Here is a 21,907-nt window from a genome sequence, read left to right as displayed (position 1 = left end):
TTTTAGTATGATTGATATACATTATTTTAAATTAATTAATTTAAAATTAATCTGTTATATATTTGTGTGTTCATTTTATATATTAATTTCACTTTAATTTTAGTTCTTAAGTTTTGGAACGTAATTTTAGTAATGTTCTTATTTTCATAATTTTTATTAGCTTTTTAAAACATGTCCATGCATTTTTCATTATTTTTTTTTATTACTTTTCATTTTATTTTAGTACTTCAAATTCAAATTTAAACTAAATGAAAACGAGTAGCTAGTTGAAATCAACTGCTTCAGTAATTATATATTTTATTTTTATTTCAATTTAAATTTATTAGATTTAAGTAACAACATTTTTTATGGTTTTAGTTTTAGTAACTTTTATTACCACAAAATACCTTACAATGGAAGTCTAATGTCCACTGCACTAAAAAGAATGCAAAAATACACAGTATTTTAAAGGTATAGCCACAAGAAAGGTTTTTGTTTTATTCTTTACATTTAAATTTTTTCAAGGTTTTTCCACAAAAAAAAATTTTTTTTCCCTCCTACAAATTATTTTGCTACATCAATTTCAAATGAAAATCTGTTATTATTAAATAGTGTATTATGTTATAAATATTTTTTTTTTCCATGACACAAAAATGTACATTAAAGGGGTCCTATTATGCTCTTTTACAAAGTCTTGATTTTGTTTTGGGGGTGTACTAGAACAGGCTCTCATATTAGGTTGTTCAAAAAACATTATTTTTCACATATTTTACATTATTACGACACCTCTCTCCCCAGTCTGACATGAACGGCTCGAATAGTTCCTGTATCAAATGAAGGCCCGCCTTCTGAAATACGAAATGTGCTGTGATTGGTTAGCTGAGCCAGTGTGTGTTGTGATTGGCACCACTCGGCGCCTGGTCGGGAAATGTCATGCCCCTTACCATAGCCACCTGCGAGCTTCAGTGTAAATATTGCGTCAAAATCAAATCAATTTGAGCACGATTTAAACCCAGATGATTGTAAACACTCTAAGTTTGTCTGCCTTGGGAAAGCTAGCGTGTCTCCGACATAGTGATAACACTCGTTGCCTTCTCTAGTGCAGCTCAACCAGGTCTCGTCCCATTCGTCGATATTTGTGACATCACAAATCCTGGAAAATATGCGTTGTAGTCCAAACGAGTCATTCGTTGTAGTTTTTGAAAAGTGATTTCTGTTAAATAAAATATTTCCTTTTGAAGTGGACTTTGAGCTTTGTAACTTTGCAGATCTTTTTTATGCTCAAACAGCAACATTACAGACTAACTAAAGTTGAAAAAGTGAAAAAGCATAATAGGACCCCTTTAATTTCAGATCCATTTTATCCTATGAAAAACATCTATTTCTTCAGAGCTCTAGAGGTTTCATGGCTTGCCGATGTCCACTGTGATTTTGGTGTAGAGCTGGTCTTTCTCTATATCTATCACTTTGTATCTGAGTGATTTGATGCCATCCGTGTTCATTGTCTGTCGTGTGTGAACAATTCTCTTAAATCTATTAAAAACAGAGATACAACTTTAGAAGGGCATTCAATCTGGCTTGTATTTATGCACGTGTGTTTGTGAAAGACAGACTACCTCTGTGGGTTTGGCTCATTTTTCGTGTCTCTCGAGTGACGAATCATTCTACATTTACCAATGTCTCCACTCGGCCTTGATATTTTCATGCCTCGAAATACCAGCCTTCAAAAATAATAACAGTCATTAAAACACATATGATATGACAAGAATTTGTAATTAATAGTAAGACAGTTACTGTATTTTCCTCACCTGTTAAAGATGTCATCGTCTTCTCCTCCCCAGCCCCAGTAGTTATTGGGAAAACCATTGATCTTTTGAAACTGCTCTATACTCATTGCTGATACACCCCCAAAATACTGTTTATATGGTAACCTGCATTCAGACAGAATCAATTTTTGAATGAAAAATATTGTTTTCATATGTAGTTTTTTCATATGTAGAATTCTCTGGATTCCCTGAATCTTTTCACATTATTATGTATGGCAGCTGGTGAAAGCCCTAAATTCTTTGCGATTTTGCATTGAGAAATGTGATTTTTGATTTGCTTGAATTACTTCTCTCATGAAATTTGGCACAAAGTGATGAGCCATGATCCAGCTTTGCTTGCAAAGACTGAGAAGCTCCTTTTATACCCAAACATGATGCCTTCACCTATTACCAGTTCACCTGCTTATTGTGGACTCTTTCAAAACAGTTTAATTTGGATATTCTATAACCTTTTCACTTTTATTTAGCCTCTGTCTTGACATTTTTGGAGTGAGTTGCAGCCATCGGAATCAAAATTTGTTTATATTTAAGTTGGTCAGTGAAAACATTGGAAATCTTTTCTTTGCACTTTTGTCAATTAAATAAAAGTAAAAGAGAATTAACAAAATCACAGATTCTTGATTTCATTGCATTTTACAAAACGTCCCAACTATTTCGGATTTGGGGTTGTATATGAGATGTAAACTGCAAAGGTAAGACAGATGTGAAGGGGGAGGAGAATTTCTACGTGCATCAGGTTTTTCGACAAGACAGATTTCCGCATACCTCGTGGCGCAACTGGAGAATTGAGCAATGTTGCCAACTGCTTTCAACTGAAAGTAGCTAAAACTGGTAGCTAAATGTCACTAGATGACATCACAATGGCAAATTCACTGATCTATATAAAGATGAACGTAGATCAGTGGGCAAGAGGAGAACTTAGATAAGGTTGGTCCAAGAAGTTGCTATATTTGTCCCTAAACTTTTGAAAAAAGTCTCAAAAGGGGCGGGGAAGTCGCTAAATCTAGCTACAAGGTAGCTAAATTGGCAACACTGGAATTGAGATGTCCTTCAAGATGGCTAACTTTGATTGGTTTCCAGGTCACAGGCTGGAGGACGGAGGAGCGAGAAACCGAGGAAGCATCGATTTAGGTATTGAGAAACACCCCATGTGTCATGTTTTCAGGGTTCATGGGTGGTCAGCTTCAGTTCTCTCTTGTCAGTAATTCATTGTCTTGACTACTTTCAGGTGTGTCTTGTTTATTCATTAGTCCATGTGTATATATAGCCCTCATGTTTCCCATCTAGCTTTATTTGTATAACCTGCTGTTGGTGAGTTTGTCAAGTCTGTAACAGACAAGTTTTCCAAAAGTTCATGTTTGTGTTATGTTTTAGCTTTGATTTGTATCCGGTTTACTTCTGTTCATTAAAACTGCACTTGGGTTCCAACTTCCAATCTTCAGCTTACCATCAGTGGAATAATATTACAAATATACTGGTGCTATCTATAAAGAGTAGAAGAGCTGCATTCCTTAAGTAACTGAAACTAAGTGTCATGAAAGCTAAACCACACAAAAACCAAACCCAACGACACCATCTGATATGCATTTCAGGTTTTGCTTCAAACTAAATGGAATTATTTTCACAGACTAAGTCTGGTATTACGTCAGGTACACCTTTTATTCAGCCTTTGTACATTTAAAATCTACTCCGATTTGTTTGTGCTTGACGTAATTCAATTAAACAAAAAAGCTGATGAAAAGATTGGTTTGTATGTTACCTTGAGAGACTTTGATATATTGTGTAGGCTACTGCTGATGTTTACATTGCAAATATAACTGGGGACAACATTCAAAATAGAAACTTGAATGTAAAGTTATTTGAATTTTTTTTCTGTGTAAATATCATACTGCATTATTGTGTCTGAATTTTGACTGTTCACCTGGTGTGACTGTCCACGGGAAAGCCAAATCAAACACACACACACAAACTATTTCAGCTGTAGCAAAGAGATTAAATGGAGAGAGACGTGAAACCGGTCTCTGTAATCTCACACACTGTAATCTCAGTCAAATCTCAAATTTCAATAAACTCAATTTCTCATCAAATTCTTGCAAGACTGGAAATAGAATTAAAAAGTTAGGGGTTGGCAAGATGGCAAGAAGTCTTTAATGTTCAATTGTGTGGTCAAAAACTCAGTAAAAATTGCAATATCGTAAAACACAACCATTTAAAATAACTTTTCTATTTTAATATATTTTAAATAATTTATTTCTGTGATTTCAAAGCTGAATTTTAACTAGGGAAGTATAACTGAAGTCTACAGTGTCACAAGATCCTTCAGAAATCATTCTAATATGCTGATTTGGTCCTCAAGAAACATTTATTATTGTCGAAGTTAAAAACTTCATGTTTTTGTGGAAACCGTGATACATTTTTTTTCAAGACTCTTTGATGAATAGAACGTTCAATATAACATTTATTTAAAATAGAAATCTTTTGTAACATTATATATGTCTTTATCATCACTTTTGATGCAGCATTTCCCAAACAAAGAACCAAAGCAACATATTTTAATGTGGCTTCCATGTGGCATTTCATCTTTGTGTGGCTTTGTATCACAAAATTTAAAGGTGGCAAAGATTAATTTACTTTCTTGTTCCTGACTCTCCTGTTACAACTGTACACAACTCTTGTGTGGCTGTATTAAATAATTAACCATCAAACTACTAGTGCAGTATTCACAGTGTCAGTTGTTCCCTGCTCTTTAACATCTTTACGTGTATGATCATCTTAAATTAACCGTTTACTTTAGACCACGTCAGAGAAGGTTAAAGGATATTGTCATGCTCTGCATATACAGTTTACACAGCTGCATTGCGATCGGCCTTGATCCAAATTACCTTGATCATTTTGAGCCATCTTTCTACTAACATAACAGGATATTTAATTTATGCACGCCTTGAATTTGCTTCCTGTACTTTACCTGAAGGACATTTGTTTAGGTAAATACATTTTTGAGCAACATGAGCAGCTGGTTTTTTAAGCTTCAACTGAGGTGGCACTAGAACTTTCAGATACTGGTGTCACTTAACAAATATTATGTTACATGTTATATTATGTGTATGGGTGGTGTTTCGTCTTACCTAAAACCAAACTTGTCCATGGACACAGAGAGGTGGCGTGGCTGGCTATAACACTTGTAGGTGTTGCGGTCATCCATGGGGATGATGTCTACATCACTGAAGATGAAACAGTCATAATCGTACTCCTTTAGAGCCTCTGCGTAACCCACGTTGAGCAGTTTCGCCCTGTTGAATGTGTCCTCTCCATCCTAAACAAGCAGCACAAAGCACGTTTACAAGAGATCTTATGACTGGGTAGATTACTTACAAATTGTAGTCCATTACTGATTCCAAATTACATGACAAAAATTGTAGTTAGTAATGTATTCCATTACATTGCACATTTTAGGTAATATAATTGGACTACTTTTTGATTACTAGATTACAGCATGAAAAAAGCTTTCCTGGAGCATTTCAGTCCTTGGTAGTGCAACTGAAGCAAACAATCAACTACGGGTGGCAAGGCACTGTCAAAAGATCTCCGGGATAAAGTCAGGAGATGGATACAAAAACATTTCAAAGGTTTTATCAATGCCTAGAACACAGTAAAGTCTATTATTAAGAAGTGGAAGGTATTTGGTACAACACAGACCCTCCCTGGATCAGGACGTCGCTCCAAACTGGATGAAAGAGCGAGGAGGAAACTGGTCAGAGAGGCTAGCAAGAGGCCTACAGCAACTTTGAAGCAGTTGCAGGAACTTATGACAAAGAGTGGTCATTGTGTGCATGTGACAACAATATCACAAATTCTCCACAAAAAGTTGTCAATGGGAAGAAGGTTTACCTTCCAACATGACAATGACCCAAAGCACACAGCAAAACTGAGCACAACAGTGGTTAATGGCAGAGCCGATCCTCCCTATACGCAAAGTATGCATGTTGCGTAGGGCCCCTGAAACACCAGGGGGTCCCCTTGCTGTCAAAGATTATTTAATTTTAGTTTCGTTTTCGAATTTGGTCAGCGGTTATGAAAACATGAAAGTTCCATTCCTTTAATGCGGTGCGCTATCACCCTTTCTGCGTAACATCCAAATCAGTCAAATCATGTAACGTGACTGTCATATACAGTCTCCTGCCATTCTTGCTCGATACTAAAAAAAGTGTTAAAAAGCGCACAGCGCTGCAGAGGAGACACTGTTCCCCAAGCTCTTTCCGTGTGCGCGATTCAAGACGAACTGAAACACGAACAAATATAGGCTACTTTGCGCGTTGAATATGTCAAAATGTCCATCTTGGTGAGTTTTCACTAAATACAGTCAGTTATGTCTTAAGTGAAAATAAACAGTTTGAAAAGTAATGGAATGCTTATAATCTGTTATGCTTGTCTGTCATCATCAGTTAATCAAGCAACAAAAGAAAATGAGAGAATTATTCACTGCTCTTCACTGAATATTTCATAACTTTGTTATGAATAATATGTTTAATTTATATGGTGAAGTCTATGCAGTGCTTTATTTTTACATTTGATTACTTTAATGAATTTCTGTATAGTAGGCTACTATAGGCTAAATTCTTTAATTGTTCAAATTAATATAAGCTGATATAAGTGGTAGGCTATTTCAGAAAGGAAAATTTAAAAGATGAAAAAGAATAATATGACTAATATATTGCTATTGTGTGAATCATATGTAATCATTTAATAAATTAAAAAGTAACTGTAATCTGATTGAGTATTTTAAAATGGAATAGTACTTTATTTTTTTTAAATTTGCTTATGTACTCCAGATTGCATGTGATCGGTTACTACCCAGCACTGGACTCACACAGAAGAAAACACTTTTTTTTTTTTTTGAGCCAAAATGTAAAATTCACATGTAAATAGATTAATCGCACACATATTTTATGCAAACAAGATCGCCTTGACATTGATAGGACCTTAATGATCGCAGCTAAATCAGTCAATCAGACATGCATGACCCCACTTATGTGTTATAAACACATGCAGAGATACACACAAAGAAAATAAGCAAATAAGCATGCATTTCTTAGTCTGCATGGCAGTTTGCATGCTGATTTTCCTGTGAACAAGGTGAACAGATGGTGAAAAAGAGGCTGAAATGACAAAAAAGAAACACAAAGAGGAGGTAGTTATGAACTGATTTATTGAAGTATTACACTCTAAAAAATGCTGGGTTAAATAAATGGGTTGTATTTAACCCAGCATTTTTTAGAGTGTAGGTCTAAAGTTAAAGTGAAATTTGTAAATTAATTTCAGAAACTTTTAGTATTTGATGTCTCCCTTTTGTTTTAATGGCAGCAAGACTTAAGGAAGAAATATATACACCACCATTCAAACTTTTGTGGGCACTTAGTTTTATTTAGCAAGGATGCATTAAACTGATCAAAAGTGACAGTAAATATATTTATAATGTAACAACATTTCAAATAAATGCTGTTATTTTGAGCTTTCTATTCATCAAAGAATTCCAGAATAATATTAAGCAGCACAACTGTTTTCAGCATTGATAATAAGAAGAAATGTTTCTTGAGCACAAAATCAGCATATTAGAATGATTTCTGAAGACTGGAATAATGGCTGCTGAAAATTCAGCATTGGCATCACTGGAATAAATTACTTTTTAAAACTTTAAAATATTTTATATTATTATAATATAATATATTTAAATATATTAAAATATAAAACAGTTACTTTACATTATAATAACATTTCACAAAATTACTTTTACTGCATTTTTTATCAAATAAATGCAGCCTTGGCGAGCATAAGAGACTTCTTTAAAAAGCATTACAAAATCTTACCGACATCAAACCTTTGAATGGTAGTGTATATTTGGAACATTCTCAAATCATGTTGTCCAGCATGATTTGAGAATGTTCCAAGCAGCTTCAGAGGAAGAAGGAACATCTGATCATCTGTACAATAGTGTTCATTTAAACAGCATCAGAAATGTGCTTACATCTGAGTAGTCAACTAAAAATAGTGCAGAACTTCAAAAAATAGATTATCATGTTTTATTTTAATTAAATCTGTTTTGATTAAATCTGAACAGAGTTTAAGCCCACGTTCACACAATGTTATTGAAGCGAGCAGCTCCTACAACTAACAACTATTTCAAAACCCAGATTTAACATAGCAGTAGTCTGTGAGGCAGATCAGACCAAGATTCCAAGCTTGGCATAAAAAGTACTTTTTAATAGACAAAAGTATCTACACCCAAACAAACATAAAAAGAAATGGGTTATATATGTTCTATGTTTGTTCATGTTCTCAGGATGCATTTCTCATTTTCTCTTTCATTGTTACTGCACAGCAAATTTCAAAGCAGTTGAATGTCAGACCAAGCATGTTGTCTATGCAAAGCCAAGTCACCGCATTTCCATACTATCTATCTATCTGTCTGTCTGTCTGTCTGTCTGTCTATCTGTCTGTCTATCTGTCTATCTATCTATCTATCTATCTATCTATCTATGTGTAGATCTGTTGGAGGGTTGTGTGGTGAGATCAGGGGCATCATTTATAAAATCTGCGTATGCACAGATTTGATCTTAGAGTGTGCGTACCCTAAAATCCACGGCAACGTTCATATTTATAAAAACGGTTTTTGAAGTGGAAAAGTACTTACCGCCACGTCAGGGTCTGAGCAGGCATACACACTTTTCCTTGTGGCAAAGTCGGAGTAGTGCAACTATTTGAACATCTAAGCTGCAATAATAATAAAAGCGGTGTACGTGCAAGCACCGAATTCATCATAAACAACAAAGATGCAGTGTAAGAGATTAATTGTGCAGTGTAGTCAGATTTGTTATTAATGGGAGTTTTTGCGAGATTAAACTGACTTTTTTAGTAGCGTAATGTTGAGAGTTCTTTATTCGCTTTCTGTACACAGTTTATTCCATGTTGCCTCAATTTCAGACTCAGTAAAGTTTTTTTTTTCTCTTTGTGCTCGTCATTCTCAAACATAAAATTTCGGATATTGGCGTGTGCTCTTTTATATGGTAATGATATTAATTAGGGGGTGTTTACAAGGTGGAGATCTGCTTTGTTTACAGTGGTAACCAAGGCAACGCTGTATCACTGCTGTTCCATAAGCGCCACCTGCTGTCAGAGAGTGAATCTGTGTCTCATTCAGAGCTTCTGCTCTTTGTTTCGTGCAGATGTTTTATGTACTAGTCAGCTGCGCACAATTTCAAGATAATTTGCGATTTATAAATGTCACATCTGGAAGAGAGGCGTACGCACGTGTTTTTATGCGCACGTTCGTTTCCTCTGTCGCACTTACGCACTTTTGAGAAATTATCTTAGAACAAATTTAGGACGGTTTATACGCAACATTTTATAAATGAGGCCCCAGGTGTGGATTTCAGCTCACTGGTATATGTCTTGATTAGTGTGCAAACTAGTGAGTGTATTTGAGATCCGGATATCTCTTCTCCACCCTGCTCTGTCAACTGTGTAGGATGGAGTAAAGTTAATAAATAGTTTTGTGCTGTACCTGTTGTATGACATAAATCCCATAATCCAGCTGTTGTCTCTGTAGGATGGGGTGAAGGTAGTGGAGCCAGTACTTCAGGTGCTCCCCTCTGTTTCTGAATGGGATGATTATTGCCACTTTTTGCAGAGCCACACAATCGCTGGGTTTATACCTGCCACCCATCACCAGCTGTGGATTGCCTTTATGCACCATATCCAGATTTACCGGCTCAGAAAATTCAACTCGCAGTGGACCCACTGAAAGGGGAATGGGGAGAGAGAATGACAGTAAGGGAAAGTGGGGGTCAGAAAGTTTGCAGACATGAAAGAGGAAGACCCTTCTTATGCACCAGTTTACTTCCTGTCTCAAACAGGCCAACTTCCTTTAATTTGTCCAACATTTCTAATAGTAAGCCAACAAATAGAAGAAGAACAAGAAAAAAAGAAGAAAGAAAGAATGAAACTTTGTTGTGGCCTAACTCTAGGGTCTAACTCTAACTAAATATAAAATTTTGACTCAGACATCCAATTACACAAATGTATGTTTTGTATGATGGTTAAACAACTAATTCAAAATATTCCTGATCCTTTATTGGTAGGGATGTAACGATTCACCATGAGTCGGTTGAAAATCGATACAAATATGTGACGATTCAAATCGGTTGAGATGTTAAATGAATCGCGATACATTTGGGGTAGGAGTTTATATGAATGTATCTCTGAGGGGAACTGACTGTCTTTAGAAAATTTAGATGATAGGCTATTTTCTTTTCATCTCGTCTCTGTACAATTCATATTAAAGCAGCGTTCATAAGCGCTGCGCTGCTTTGTTTACAGCGGTAACCTAGGCAACGCTGTATCACTGCTGTTCCATAAGCGCCACCTGCTGTCAGAGAGTGAATCTGCGTCTCATTCAGAGCTTCTGCTCTTTGTTTCGTGCAGATGTTTTATGTAGTATAGTTTCACAAAACTAAAGTCAGAGCATTCTGTTTTTGTTTTAAAATGTCAAATTAAGCAATCTAATTTAGATTTTTTTTTTGAACTGCTCATGCTGCATGTATTCAGCATCTTTTGGATTGTGATTCAAATTTTATTTGATTAGATTTAGGGTTTGTTTTCAAATTTCAATTTAGTTTTGTTATTTGACATATTTCTGTTCCACAAAGAAATGTGCAGCATTTTGTCCAAGCAATAAGAAAAGGACACCTTTTTATTTATAATTTGTCTTAAATCTAATTTTGTTTAGAAAAAAATCGTGAGTTGAGTGAATCGTTACATCCCTATTTATTGGAGTAAAAAGTGTGACAACTAGCCCTAGTCTCTTGATGTAAAGTTAACACACACACACACACACACACACACACACATTGGGTTTCCATGTTTTATGGGGACATTCTGTGTAATGATTTTTATACTGTTACAAACTGTATTTTCTATCCCCTAACACTAACCCTACCCTTCAAAAAAACTTAATTCAGCTTGATTTATAAGCTTTCCTCATGGGGACCAAAAATGTCCCCACAAGATCAAAATTTACTGGTATTACTATCCTTGTGGTGACATTTGGTCCCCATAAAGTAGGGAATACCAGGACACACACACAAAGAAAAAGAAAAAAAAACAAAAAAAAAACTGAGCAACAGATGCACAAATACTTCAGGTTAACTTACCCAAAAGTGGTGACGTCTCAGGACATGATTCTAGTACTGGGGGCTCCTCTACCAAGTCATATTTAATGACACTTCCATTAGTATAGATCCGTTTATTTACATCTACCTCTGTTCCATTGTCATACTGGATGCCAAGTGCGGCAGTTCTATGAGTTTGTGAATGAAATTGATCAGAGTCTGATTGAATTAGTCGGTAATTCGTAAATGTCATAGGCGACTCTGTTAAATAAAAAAACAATGCAACGATGAGGTGAACCCCGCAGAGGCACACGAGCACGACGCATGATTTGGTGAAGAAACCCACATTCAGCAGAACCGACTCCTTCATTCTCAGAAAACTACGGAGACCACTTCATTTACAAACAATAAAACTCTGTAAGAACAAAAACACCTCTGCCTTGTCGTTCATCAGATGATCAGGATAATCCTTTTCGTGAAATTTTTATGATACTGATCGCGTCTGACCACTGTAAATCGCAGTTTTCTACACATTGGTGAAGAGCTGTGTTGAAGAGCTCAGAAGTGACAACGGTGGGCGTTTCTAGTGCACTTGTAACAGTACTAGAAAAGGCTACAGGTAGCCTACGACCTATTATATCTTATTAGGCTGATATTTAAATAAATTAATTCAAAATTTATCAAATTAAAAATTAAATAATTTCATAAAATTAAATTTCAAATGTAGTTATTCTAAGCGGTTGATTTATAACAATGACAACAACAAAAATCATGTAGGCCTATCATTAAAAAAAAAAGAAAACATTAGCCTAAGTCTTTACAAAGCGTGTATGTGTATTTGGAAATACAGTGGACAGTAATTAATTTAGTTGCATTAGAGAAAATATCAAACCAAGTGGCATTTGCAAACAGAAGATGCTAGATCTTTCGAAGTCAAGTACCCTCAAGTTTAAGCAGGTGTGATAGATAGCATAGTAACCACAGGTAGAGTGAATAGTCTAGTCATTCTTGAGAAGTCGGACAAAACGGTGCAAAATTCATATTACACTTTCACATGTGACCAACAATTCCACAACAAATATAAAATATCATAATGAAATATTATCAAAATATTAAACTAACGGAAGTGACAGAACTGACGGAGGTGACACATCTGATGGTGATGACGAAAACCTGAATTTGTAGTCATTTTAACTAGCAAATACATTGAATCAGTCAATTACTGTATTAAAACAAACACAACAAACAGTGAGTATGTTATTGTTTATAAAGCTTCTATTCAAGAGTCACATTTAAGTATTTTTGTTTTAGACGTAGTGAGAGGACATTAAGAAACACAGATTTGGTATAATAATGAGAAAATGTAATTGAAGGTGATAATTGTGTTAAATACATTCTATTATTAATCCCTCATGACATTTAAAATTGAAAATATTTTTATTTTTAAACCTAAAAGCAGTTACCCTTGCTGGACCTGTTTTGTCCCATGTCTCAAGAATGACTGAGTGCCCAAATGCATTTTCATCTAGCAAACTTGTTTTAATAAGTCACGTTTGATGTTTTGTTATACAATGCTCACTCATTGGCCTACTCTAAAGTGTCTTTCTGGCTTGAGTCATTGTATATGTAGCCTATATGTGAATCAAACAGACGTGACATATGTTGTACCTTAAATTATAGCATCCATAACTAGGCTACTGTAAAAGTTCTTTCAGAAGTTTTCTTCTGTTAAAATTTCTTCAGCTTATTGAAAGAAATGTAAGATATTTTTGAAGGTACAGATATTACATACATTCGACATCATACAGTATAGGACAGGTATTTAAATAGTTTATTAGAAATCATTTTCATTATGCAACAGTCATTTTAAAGTCAGTGATTGATTACTGATGGGCTCTTCTTAGCTCATCAACAGCGCCCCCAAGTGTTAGTTTGAGTGATCAGCAGCAAATCCTGCCATAACATGATGCGTTGTATACTAGTTATTTATTTACCATTTGCTGCTGAGAAAATTAATCTGAAATCGGGATGACACAAAGGTGAGCACTGTGTGTGAATTTAGTCAGTAGGCCTACATACATTTCAGCAGTGCTGTAGCACACAAACAGAGAAACGGTGAGCTCTAAACCATCTGCTCTAGTTCAACAGCAAGTCTTATCTATGTTTGGACTCATTACACAGTAACAGTACAGTCAATAAAACACACTGGCACATCTCTCGAGTTACACTACCGTGTGGCCTGGGTCAAAGGTTGTCCAGTCATGTGACTATATATCTCCTCATTCAAGAAGTGAAAGCTTTACTTTATATGATAGTACACTGGAATTAGTATTTGTTATGAAGGCGAACAACTTTCAATCTAACTAGTCATTGTCTACGAACAATATAGTAGTAGAGGATCACTCCACTACTTCAGAAATCATGTGAGTTACTTCTGCTTTTGAAGAACTTTTCAGAGAATATTTGACAGTATACTTAAGAAGGATATTCTGTATTTGGTGGGTTAGATTGTTTACATTATATTATATTATATTTATATTAAAAGGTTCATTACCTAAACCAAGAATTTTGTCATCTAAACAGCTTACAGTAACACAAATTTAAACTAATAACAAACTCATTTTAATTTATTTTTAGAATTAAAAACATGTTACATTCTGTGAGACATATTCTTTTTTTTTTTCGAGACAATAAGTAAATAATTAAAATTTATTTAAAATTGACTCATTAAAAATGAGGGCAATTTTTCTGTTGATAAGGGGAAGTGTTTTTAGGTCACTGGTGTGTGATAAATCTTATCTGTTGATATTAAGATTATGCTTTTAGGACACAACGTCTTATATAATAAATTTAAAACAGTGATGATAATTACCCTGAAAATAATGCTTTGATTGTATAAAGTAAGTGGAGTAGTTTATATTTTAATCATAATGTTACAGAAGCTGTTTTCATTCAGCTTCTATTTCATTGATTCATGCTGTGCTCTAACCCCTCGCTCATTCTTTCTCATATTTCTCTCTCCCCTCTTTCTCTTAGGGAGGAATGTCAGAATGGAATTTCAGTGGATTTGTTCCTGCATTGCTCTCTTGTTCCTGCTGTGAGTAATGCTTGCATTAGTCCAGAGAGAACTGTCTTTCCTCAGGACAAACATGCAACACTTTCTCTAGAAGAGGAAGTAATGCTTCACTGTTATAAGAGCTGAAGTGATTACATGAGTATTAGATTATATTTTTACTAGTTGACGTCAACTGGTGTCCATATACTGTCTGTGTTTTATGCTTTATTAGAATTGTTACATCATTAGACTTCTCTCAGGGTGTATTTGTAATGTAGCATACTTCTTTTTCTGTTTTAGGTCTGCATTGTATTTCTGCTCTCATTTGTGCAGCGCAGAGCGAGGGCTCAACCTTTTGAGCATCGCTTTCCATATCTCAGGGGTCGATTTGGTATTGTGGTGTAAGTGATATCGGAACAAAATCTTTAGATCTAGGTTTAATATTTATATCTGTGTTTTCAGATGTCTTAGTGTTTTTTTAAGTGTGTGTGTGCGTGTGTGTTTCATTGCAGGCCATTAGATTTCATATGCAGTCTAAGTAACCGATGGTCTTATGGTTTTGCATTTGGTGCTATTGCTCCCAGTGTGATTCAGCTTTTCTCTGAGTCCTACACACCATTTACTGTGCCTAACTGGGCTAAAGGTAGTTTTAATATAACTGTGCATACATTTCATATATTGGTTTGAACATTGATAATAATGAGAAATGTTTCTTCACCTTTATCTGTATGACCTGTCTCTTTCAGCTATTGTGTACGTGGTAGGAGCAATAGAAGTTGGCGTGGCCTACCTGCCATTCTTTGCTTGTCTTTCAACGCCAAACCGACTACTAGGAGGGGTTTTAGGTCTTCTATATACACTCATGTGGTACATGAAAAAACTCTTACTCAAACCTTCAGTCTAAAATCTTGGCAAGGCAAACATATTATCTGTAAAGGGATTTGTGAGTTGTTGAACCGACTGTTTATTTTTTATATTCTGTGGGTTTCAGGTTCATTGTGAGACTGTATGACACGATAAGCTGTCCCTCTGGAAAGGTGGGTGAATATGATTAATAATTAACTTTAATTTATTAATTAATAACATTATATTATTACTGATACCAGATAAGATTAGGTATAATTTTCTCAGTGTTCATAGCATGCAAAGGTGTCTTTGAATGGATATAATTTGTATAATAAAATATAATAATTTGTAGCTGGATAAATACACAATTTAAACATATTTTGCTGGTTGTAGATTTTAGGCCATCACGAGAAATTGATCATCCTATGGCCGTTCTTCCTGTGTCTGTTTTTCCTGCTGGGACGGTTCGTGTATATCATTGTGAAGGCAGTAAGAATCCACCTGCAGCTGCAACCTGATGAGGTCGGATCATGAGTCTTGGTATAATTTAAGTTATTTTATCAATTTACAATGGGGTCATTCCGTGTCAACTCAACCAGAGTTCCCCGGCTAAATTTTTGATTTTGCTCATATTTTTTCTGAAAAAATATAAACATGTATAGTGATGAAAGCTAAAATATTAAATACCATGGATGAATATTTACTGAGTAATCCACTATTTTGTGGAGGGGGGTCATAATGGCAATTTACACCTGAGATTCAGAGCCAAATTACAGGGGTATAAAAATGACTTCAGAAAGATGGCAGCATCATAACGCTATTTTTACAGAGAGATTGGTAGGTCTGTTAGTAAAATCTGTTTACTTGAGCAATCTTTGTTACATTATGTGCCAATGGTGACCGTTCAAAAATGGGGAAAAAGCACTTTTCAAGCTTTTTGCATGCCTGTAACTCAAGAAGTATTAAGAATTAGTGCAGTTGTTTTGACAGAAGGAAACAAGATACATTTCTAGTTTCAACATTATTTATTCCTCACATTCCTCTTTAAAAGAAAAGAAGTATCATATTAATGCAAAGTGACCCACCTTTGGTTTTTGACGACTGAAAATGTGTACAATTTAACGATTTACTCCTGGAGCCATATGGAAATTCCAATATATCTGGAACTGAACCATATAGGGCCTTAAAAATGAAGATGCCAAAAGGAACGTTTGTTAAGACCCAACATCTAAAAGGACATTAAGATATCTTTAATACTTCCTGAGTTACAGGCATGCACACTTTGGAGAAAAAACGTGAAAAGTGCTCTTTCCCCATTTTTGAATGGTCACCATTAGCACATAATGCAACAAAGATTGCTAAAATCAACAGATTTTTATTAACAGACCTACCAAAATCAAAAATTTGAGCCAGGGAAGTTTCTGAAATGTGGTTGATTTGACACGCAATGACCCAATAAGGTTCTATTAGGTGGCATTAGTTAATGCAATAGCTAAAACAAAAATAACAATGAACAATACTTTTACAGCATTTATTAATCTCGTTAATGTTGATTTCTTCATATGCAGGTACATTTTTTTACATTTCAAGTTGTATAATTTAGCATGTGCATAATGCACCAACATGAATCTACAGTGAACAATAGTATATTAATAAATTAAAAAGATTAATGTTTCATTATAAGAGTAATGTTTCTCTGTTAAATAGAGTGAGGAGGATCTACAATTCCATCAGTTCAGATATGTACAGACTTTACTGAAATGCCCCCCTGAACGGTACACACTCATCCAACGTTAATGCATGTATTACTGTATTTACACCAATCAGCCAATATCATTCTTCTATTGTCCCTCAGGCCAGAAGAAAAGAGTTGGTTCCGTAGAAGAGTGTATGACTGGGATCCTCATTTTAAATTCCCTAACAGGATGATTGGCACCTCCATTATCTCTTTGATTGGCTTGTACATGGTCAGTCGGCACTCAGTAATGCACACACACATTATTTATTGAGTTTTTTTAGTAATTAAAGCTAAAAATGCAAATGTGTTTGTCTGTTTGTAGATGACCCTTGCGGACTACAGCTTGAGTGACTACACCTTTGACAAACTAGATGCTTTGAAGAACTCACTTGCAGAGATTGCATCGTCCTGTAATGAAACAAACAATTTGTTCACGTCCCTCATTCCCAGGATGAATGAGTTCAGCTTTGTTGCAAGAAGTAAGATATAAGAGCCGCCTTTTTTCTTTTTGCTTCTATTTATAGTCACTGTACATATTACACTACCATTCAAAAGTTTGGAGTCGGTAAGATTTTTATTGAATAAAATGAATACTTTTATTCAGAAAGGATGCATTAAATTGATCAAAAGTGACAGTATAAATGTTTACATTGCTACAAAATATTTCTATTTTAAAAAATGCTGGTCTTTTAAACATTCTATGAAAAAGAAATCAAAGAATCTTGAAAAATGTATCATGGTTTCCACAAAATATTAAGCGCCATAATATTCAGAATAATTTTCAACATTGATGATAATAAGAAATGCTTCTTCAGCATCAAATCAACCTATCAGAATGATTTCTGAAGGATTATGTGACACTGAAGACTGGAGTAATGGCTGCTGAAAATTCAGCTTTGCCATCACAGGAATAAATTATATTTTATTCAAATAGAAAGCAGTTGTTTTCAATTATAATAATACAATAAACAATATCACTGTTTTTACTGTATTTGTATTTTTTTATCAAATAAATGCAGCCTTGGTGAGTATAAGAGACTTCTTTCAAAACATAGATGTACAATGATTTAATGTTTTTAAAATTTTTGTTTTTTCTCAGGGTCTTGGTTGGCGACAACCATTTTTTCCACTCTCACATCTGTTACTTACACTTTTCACGTGCTAGTATGTTACAGGTATGCTTATTTACGCATTCTTTATGTATAAAATACAACATTATAGCACTTTCAGTAATTAAAATCAAATCATTCAAAAAACTACCAAACAGCAAGCTCCATTTATGACTGCAGGAAACATTTAAAGAGATTGTGGAGAGGACAGAAAACTTTTCTTCCAGAGAAGTTCCATAAACCAAGCCCTGCAGTCAGTGTAGTGAGTAAAGGTTTTGTTTTTGTAAAGGGTTTCATTGGGTTTCCTCTTTGACTGACTAAAAAAACATCTCAGTGGCATTTAGGGAAGGCTGTTGATCATAATGCCAAATGCTTTTCTTTCTCAGGCTGCTATAACAAGATATTCAGGCTGGCAGATTGCCTTCACTCTGTGGGGTATGTAAATTTCTCTCTAAAATTTTGAATATATGTTTAGTTTTCATGTAGTGGTGTGGCGAGATCAGCTGAGTTTACCTTCTGTTCAGAGAGGTCAGTAACTTCATGGGCATCTGTGTTTTGCATGCTTTGCTTACTTTTGTAGTGTTGTTAGTCAAAGTGACTCAAATATATGAAAGAATTTGATGACGACATTGTTTGTTGTATTAAATAAACAGATTTTTTGTTTCTGCAGGGTTTCTGATAGTTCACTTTGTGCAGTTTCTTTTTGCCTTGCTGTTTGTGTATGGAGTTGTTCTTCCAATCCAGAAGGGACACTTTCTTAGCTGGCTTTCTAGTGTAGGCATTATTCTGTGAGTTCCATTAAAACATCTCATAACCAAATTAATGTTTCATAAGCATAATGAACAAGAACTTGCATGATGAGATTATATTTTATAGCTAACATCATGTTAATTTATTAATGATATGCAGTGTTTGAATAGCATTAAAACTGTGTTTTGTGTGATTGCAGGCTGACAATACTCTTAGTGATAGCCTTGGTGGTAGTGCAGATTATTCTGGTCCAAGTATTTTTCCTGCAGGACAAACTCTCACCTGATGACAAAGAAAAGCCCCTTGCACTCAACAACAGGTAGGACAACAACAAAGCACCTTTTCAAATGAAAAACGATGAAACTGTGAATATGCATTGACCTTAAACAGTCACGATAAGGTGTTATGAGTGATAAACCAACCATATACACTGCTGTTCAAAAGTTTTGGATCAGTAAAATTTACAATGGCCCGGTTTCACAGACGGGGCTTAGACTAAGCCAGGATTAGATCATAGTTCAATTAAGACATTTAAGCTATTTTTATAAACGTGCTTAGAACAAAACATTACTGGTGTGCATCTTGAGACAAAACAAAGGGACTGATATATTTTAAGATCAGTCAATGCAAGTATCTTTCAGTTGAAACAGCTCAGACTTACATTTTAGTCTAGGACTAGGCTTAAGTCTTGTCTGTGAAACCGGGGGAATGTGTTTAAACATATGCCTCTTCTGTTCATCATGGCTGCATTTATTTGACAAAAAATACTGAAAAAACAGTAATATTGTAAAATATTATTACCATTTAAAATACTGGTTTTCTATTTTAATATACTTTAAAATATAATTTATTTCTGTGATGCAATGCTGAATTTTCATCAGCATCATTACTCCAGTCTGCAGTGTCGCACGATCCTTCAGAAATCATTCTAATATGCTGATTAATTATCAATGTTGGAAACAGTTGTGCTGCTTAATATTTTTTGGAACCTGTGATACTTTTTTCACGATTATTTGATAAATAAAGTTAAAAAGAACAGCGTTCATTTAAAATGGAAATCTTTTCCAACAATATAAGTCTTTATTATCACTTTTTAACACATCCGTGCTGAATAAAAGCATTAATTTCTTTCAAAGAAAAGAAAAAAAAGAAAAAATATTGACCCCAAGCTTTTGAACGGTAGTGTATATTATAACAAAAGATCTCTATTTTGAATATATGCTGTTCTTTTTATCAATTTTTGTTATCAATTATCAATCTATTTATAAATCAGCATATTAGAATGATTTCTGAAGGATCATGTGACACTGAAGACTGCAGTAATGAAAATAGAAATGAAATAATAGAATGAAAATAGAAAACCATTATTTGAAATTGCAATAATATTTCACAATATTACTGTTTTTTTTCTGTATTTCTGATCAAATAAATGCAGCCATGATGAGCAGAAGAGACTTGTTTTAAAAACATTAAAAATCTTACTGATACCAAACTTTTGAACGGTAGTGTATGCTATGCAATTTTTGGGGTGGGTCAGATTTTTTAATGTTTTGAAAGAAGTCTCTTATGCTCACAATGGTCTGCAAATATCTGATGAATAATACAGTAAAAACGGTAATAATATGAAATATTATTAGAATGTAAAATTACTGTTTTATATTCAATATACTTTAAAATGTAATTTATTCCTAATGGCAAAGCTGAATTTTCAGCATCGTTCCAGTCTGTCACATGATCATTCAGAATTCGTTCTAATATGCAGATTTCTGTTCAAGAAACATTTCTTATTATTATTGATGCTAAAACAGCTGAGCTGCTTAATATTTTTGTGTATTTGTTTTTTCCAGAATTTTTGATGAATAGGAATTTCTATTTGGAATAGAAATGTGTTAACATTATTAATGTCTTTACTGTCACTTTTGACCAATTTTAATGTGCCCTTGCTGAATAAAAGTATTAATGTCTTTCCAAAAAATGACCTTACTCATTTGTATGGTAGTGTATATATTTAAAAAAAACTATTTGAATATCTTCTCTTCTCCTTCCACAGAAAAGCGTTCCACTGCTTTAACTACTTCTTCTTCTTCTATAATGTGGTTATGGGGTTGAGCAACTGCATTTTGCGCCTTTTAAGCAGCTGCATTGTGGGTACATGGCTGGTGTCACGCATTGATCGGACCATCATGCAGCGGGGCTATGAGTCCATGGATCCAGGTAATAATGACATATGCAGTGATGTACAGTGAAAAAAAACCTTTAATTTTCTAAATATCATTTTATTCTCAAAGTGGATAATAGGAACATGATAATTAGAATTTGAATTATCTTATTTATTATTGTTTATTTAATTATATTTAGGTATTTATGTTCATTAAAAATATTTAATTAATTACATTTGGGTGATTTTTTAATACCTTTACCTTTTTTATCTTCCAGTATTTTTGTACAATGGTTATTATAATGTTTTTTTGGGCAGGATATAGTACATGGATAGGGATGATATTTGCCGATCATTACCATAGCAACCCAGTTATGGTGTCTTTCTGCCATCTACTGCTTGGCAGAACACTGGAGAAACAAGGACCTGCAGTGTCCTCTTATGCAACCTTTAGCAATAAAACAGGTAAAAATGATAGATATATGATAGCACAAATTCAGAAAAACAGACATCTAATAAAATAACTGTCCCTGTCTGCTGTTTAACAGGATGTTCAGTAGGGGGCAGAGTACACGTGCGCTGGCTGCTGCTGTACACACTGCTGAGGAACCCTGCACTCATCCTGTTGAGAAAGAGAAAAACATTGGCACAGAATGACAACCAAGACCCACTCCTCTTAGCCCGAGCCATCACCTCACAGGCTCAACAAGCAGCTGAACTGGACAACAACAAAACTGCAGAAACAGAACCAACACAGTCAGATATCTGAAAGAGCTGGAGCTCCTGAAATCGATTCCTGGAGTGCAGAGCAGGGTTTTGTGTCTGCAACTTTGAGGTCATCTATATGCTATTGCACTTCTGACTAATTTTTAGGAGATAGAGACTTGACAAATGTTGTCTTTCCTATTTGATACAAAAGGACCAAAAAGACTGATGACTCATCTGCATTTGTCAAATAAAATGTGACCCTGGACCACAAAACCAGTCATAAGTGTATACATCATCTGTATACATCATCTGAAAGCTGAATAAATAAGCTTTTCCACTGATGTATGGTTTGTTAGGATAGGACAATATTTGGCCACCTAGATATTTTAGGCAATATAGAAATCCTGGCCAGGACGCGTCCTGGGAAAATGGCACGTATGGTCACCCTACTTTATGGTGTATGTCCAAAAAAAAGTTAAAATGAATTAAATAATTAAAATGATTATTTACATTATTTGAGGTAAATATATAAAATACATTTCTGTGTGAATTGATTTTTATATGTTGGTGAGAT

At 34.6% G+C, this 21,907-nt stretch overlaps 2 protein-coding genes across 4 annotated transcripts; one reads left to right on the top strand and one right to left on the bottom strand.

Moving 5' to 3' along the window:
* Positions 1–1,283: 1,283 nt before the first annotated feature.
* LOC107665944 (beta-1,4-galactosyltransferase 1-like) lies at positions 1,284–11,512 on the bottom strand. Its single transcript, XM_016457015.1, has 7 exons — positions 11,397–11,512; positions 11,012–11,366; positions 9,364–9,599; positions 4,931–5,118; positions 1,788–1,910; positions 1,596–1,700; positions 1,284–1,512 (listed from the first exon to the last, which is right to left on the bottom strand). The coding sequence occupies exons 2-7, from the start codon at positions 11,337–11,339 to the stop codon at positions 1,383–1,385; spliced, it is 1,110 nt and encodes a 369-aa protein (XP_016312501.1). The 5' UTR covers positions 11,340–11,366; positions 11,397–11,512; the 3' UTR covers positions 1,284–1,382.
* Positions 11,513–13,242: 1,730 nt separating this feature from the next.
* LOC107665941 (stimulated by retinoic acid gene 6 protein homolog) lies at positions 13,243–21,636 on the top strand. Of its 3 annotated transcripts, none has more exons than XM_016457008.1 (18): positions 13,243–13,392; positions 14,006–14,066; positions 14,325–14,425; positions 14,537–14,667; positions 14,771–14,891; positions 15,016–15,061; positions 15,264–15,392; positions 16,578–16,645; positions 16,726–16,837; positions 16,931–17,087; positions 17,708–17,783; positions 17,898–17,979; positions 18,104–18,152; positions 18,388–18,505; positions 18,667–18,786; positions 20,518–20,681; positions 20,944–21,090; positions 21,174–21,636. In XM_016457008.1, coding segments are annotated over exons 1-18 (1,905 nt in total). In that variant the 5' UTR covers positions 13,243–13,390; the 3' UTR covers positions 21,395–21,636. The 3 variants fall into 3 exon arrangements, with proteins under 3 accessions (XP_016312494.1, XP_016312495.1, XP_016312496.1); XM_016457009.1 differs by having other exon boundaries at positions 21,032–21,090; positions 21,174–21,263; XM_016457010.1 differs by lacking the exon at positions 21,174–21,636 and having other exon boundaries at positions 20,951–21,032.
* The last annotated feature ends 271 nt before the right edge of the window (positions 21,637–21,907 follow it).

This window comes from Sinocyclocheilus anshuiensis, unplaced genomic scaffold (assembly GCF_001515605.1).
Source record: "Sinocyclocheilus anshuiensis isolate Anshui unplaced genomic scaffold, SAMN03320099.WGS_v1.1 scaffold775, whole genome shotgun sequence".
NCBI lineage: Eukaryota > Metazoa > Chordata > Actinopteri > Cypriniformes > Cyprinidae > Sinocyclocheilus > Sinocyclocheilus anshuiensis.
This window is presented reverse-complemented; position numbering and strand designations above follow the sequence as displayed.

Excerpts from the sequence above, each read along its gene's own strand:
- LOC107665941 (XM_016457008.1), top strand. Across the intron at positions 15,062-15,263 it reads TAAGCTGTCCCTCTGGAAAG|ATTTTAGGCCATCACGAGAA; the intron begins GTGGGTGAATAT and ends TGCTGGTTGTAG. Across the intron at positions 17,088-17,707 it reads GTTCAGCTTTGTTGCAAGAA|GGTCTTGGTTGGCGACAACC; the intron begins GTAAGATATAAG and ends GTTTTTTCTCAG.
- LOC107665944 (XM_016457015.1), bottom strand. The coding sequence starts at position 11,339 with ATGAAGGAGTCGGTTCTGCTGAATGTGGGTTTCTTCACCAAATCATGC. Across the intron at positions 5,119-9,363 it reads GGATTTATGTCATACAACAG|GATGGAGAGGACACATTCAA; the intron begins GTACAGCACAAA and ends CTGCTTGTTTAG. Across the intron at positions 1,911-4,930 it reads ATGGACAAGTTTGGTTTTAG|GTTACCATATAAACAGTATT; the intron begins GTAAGACGAAAC and ends GTCTGAATGCAG.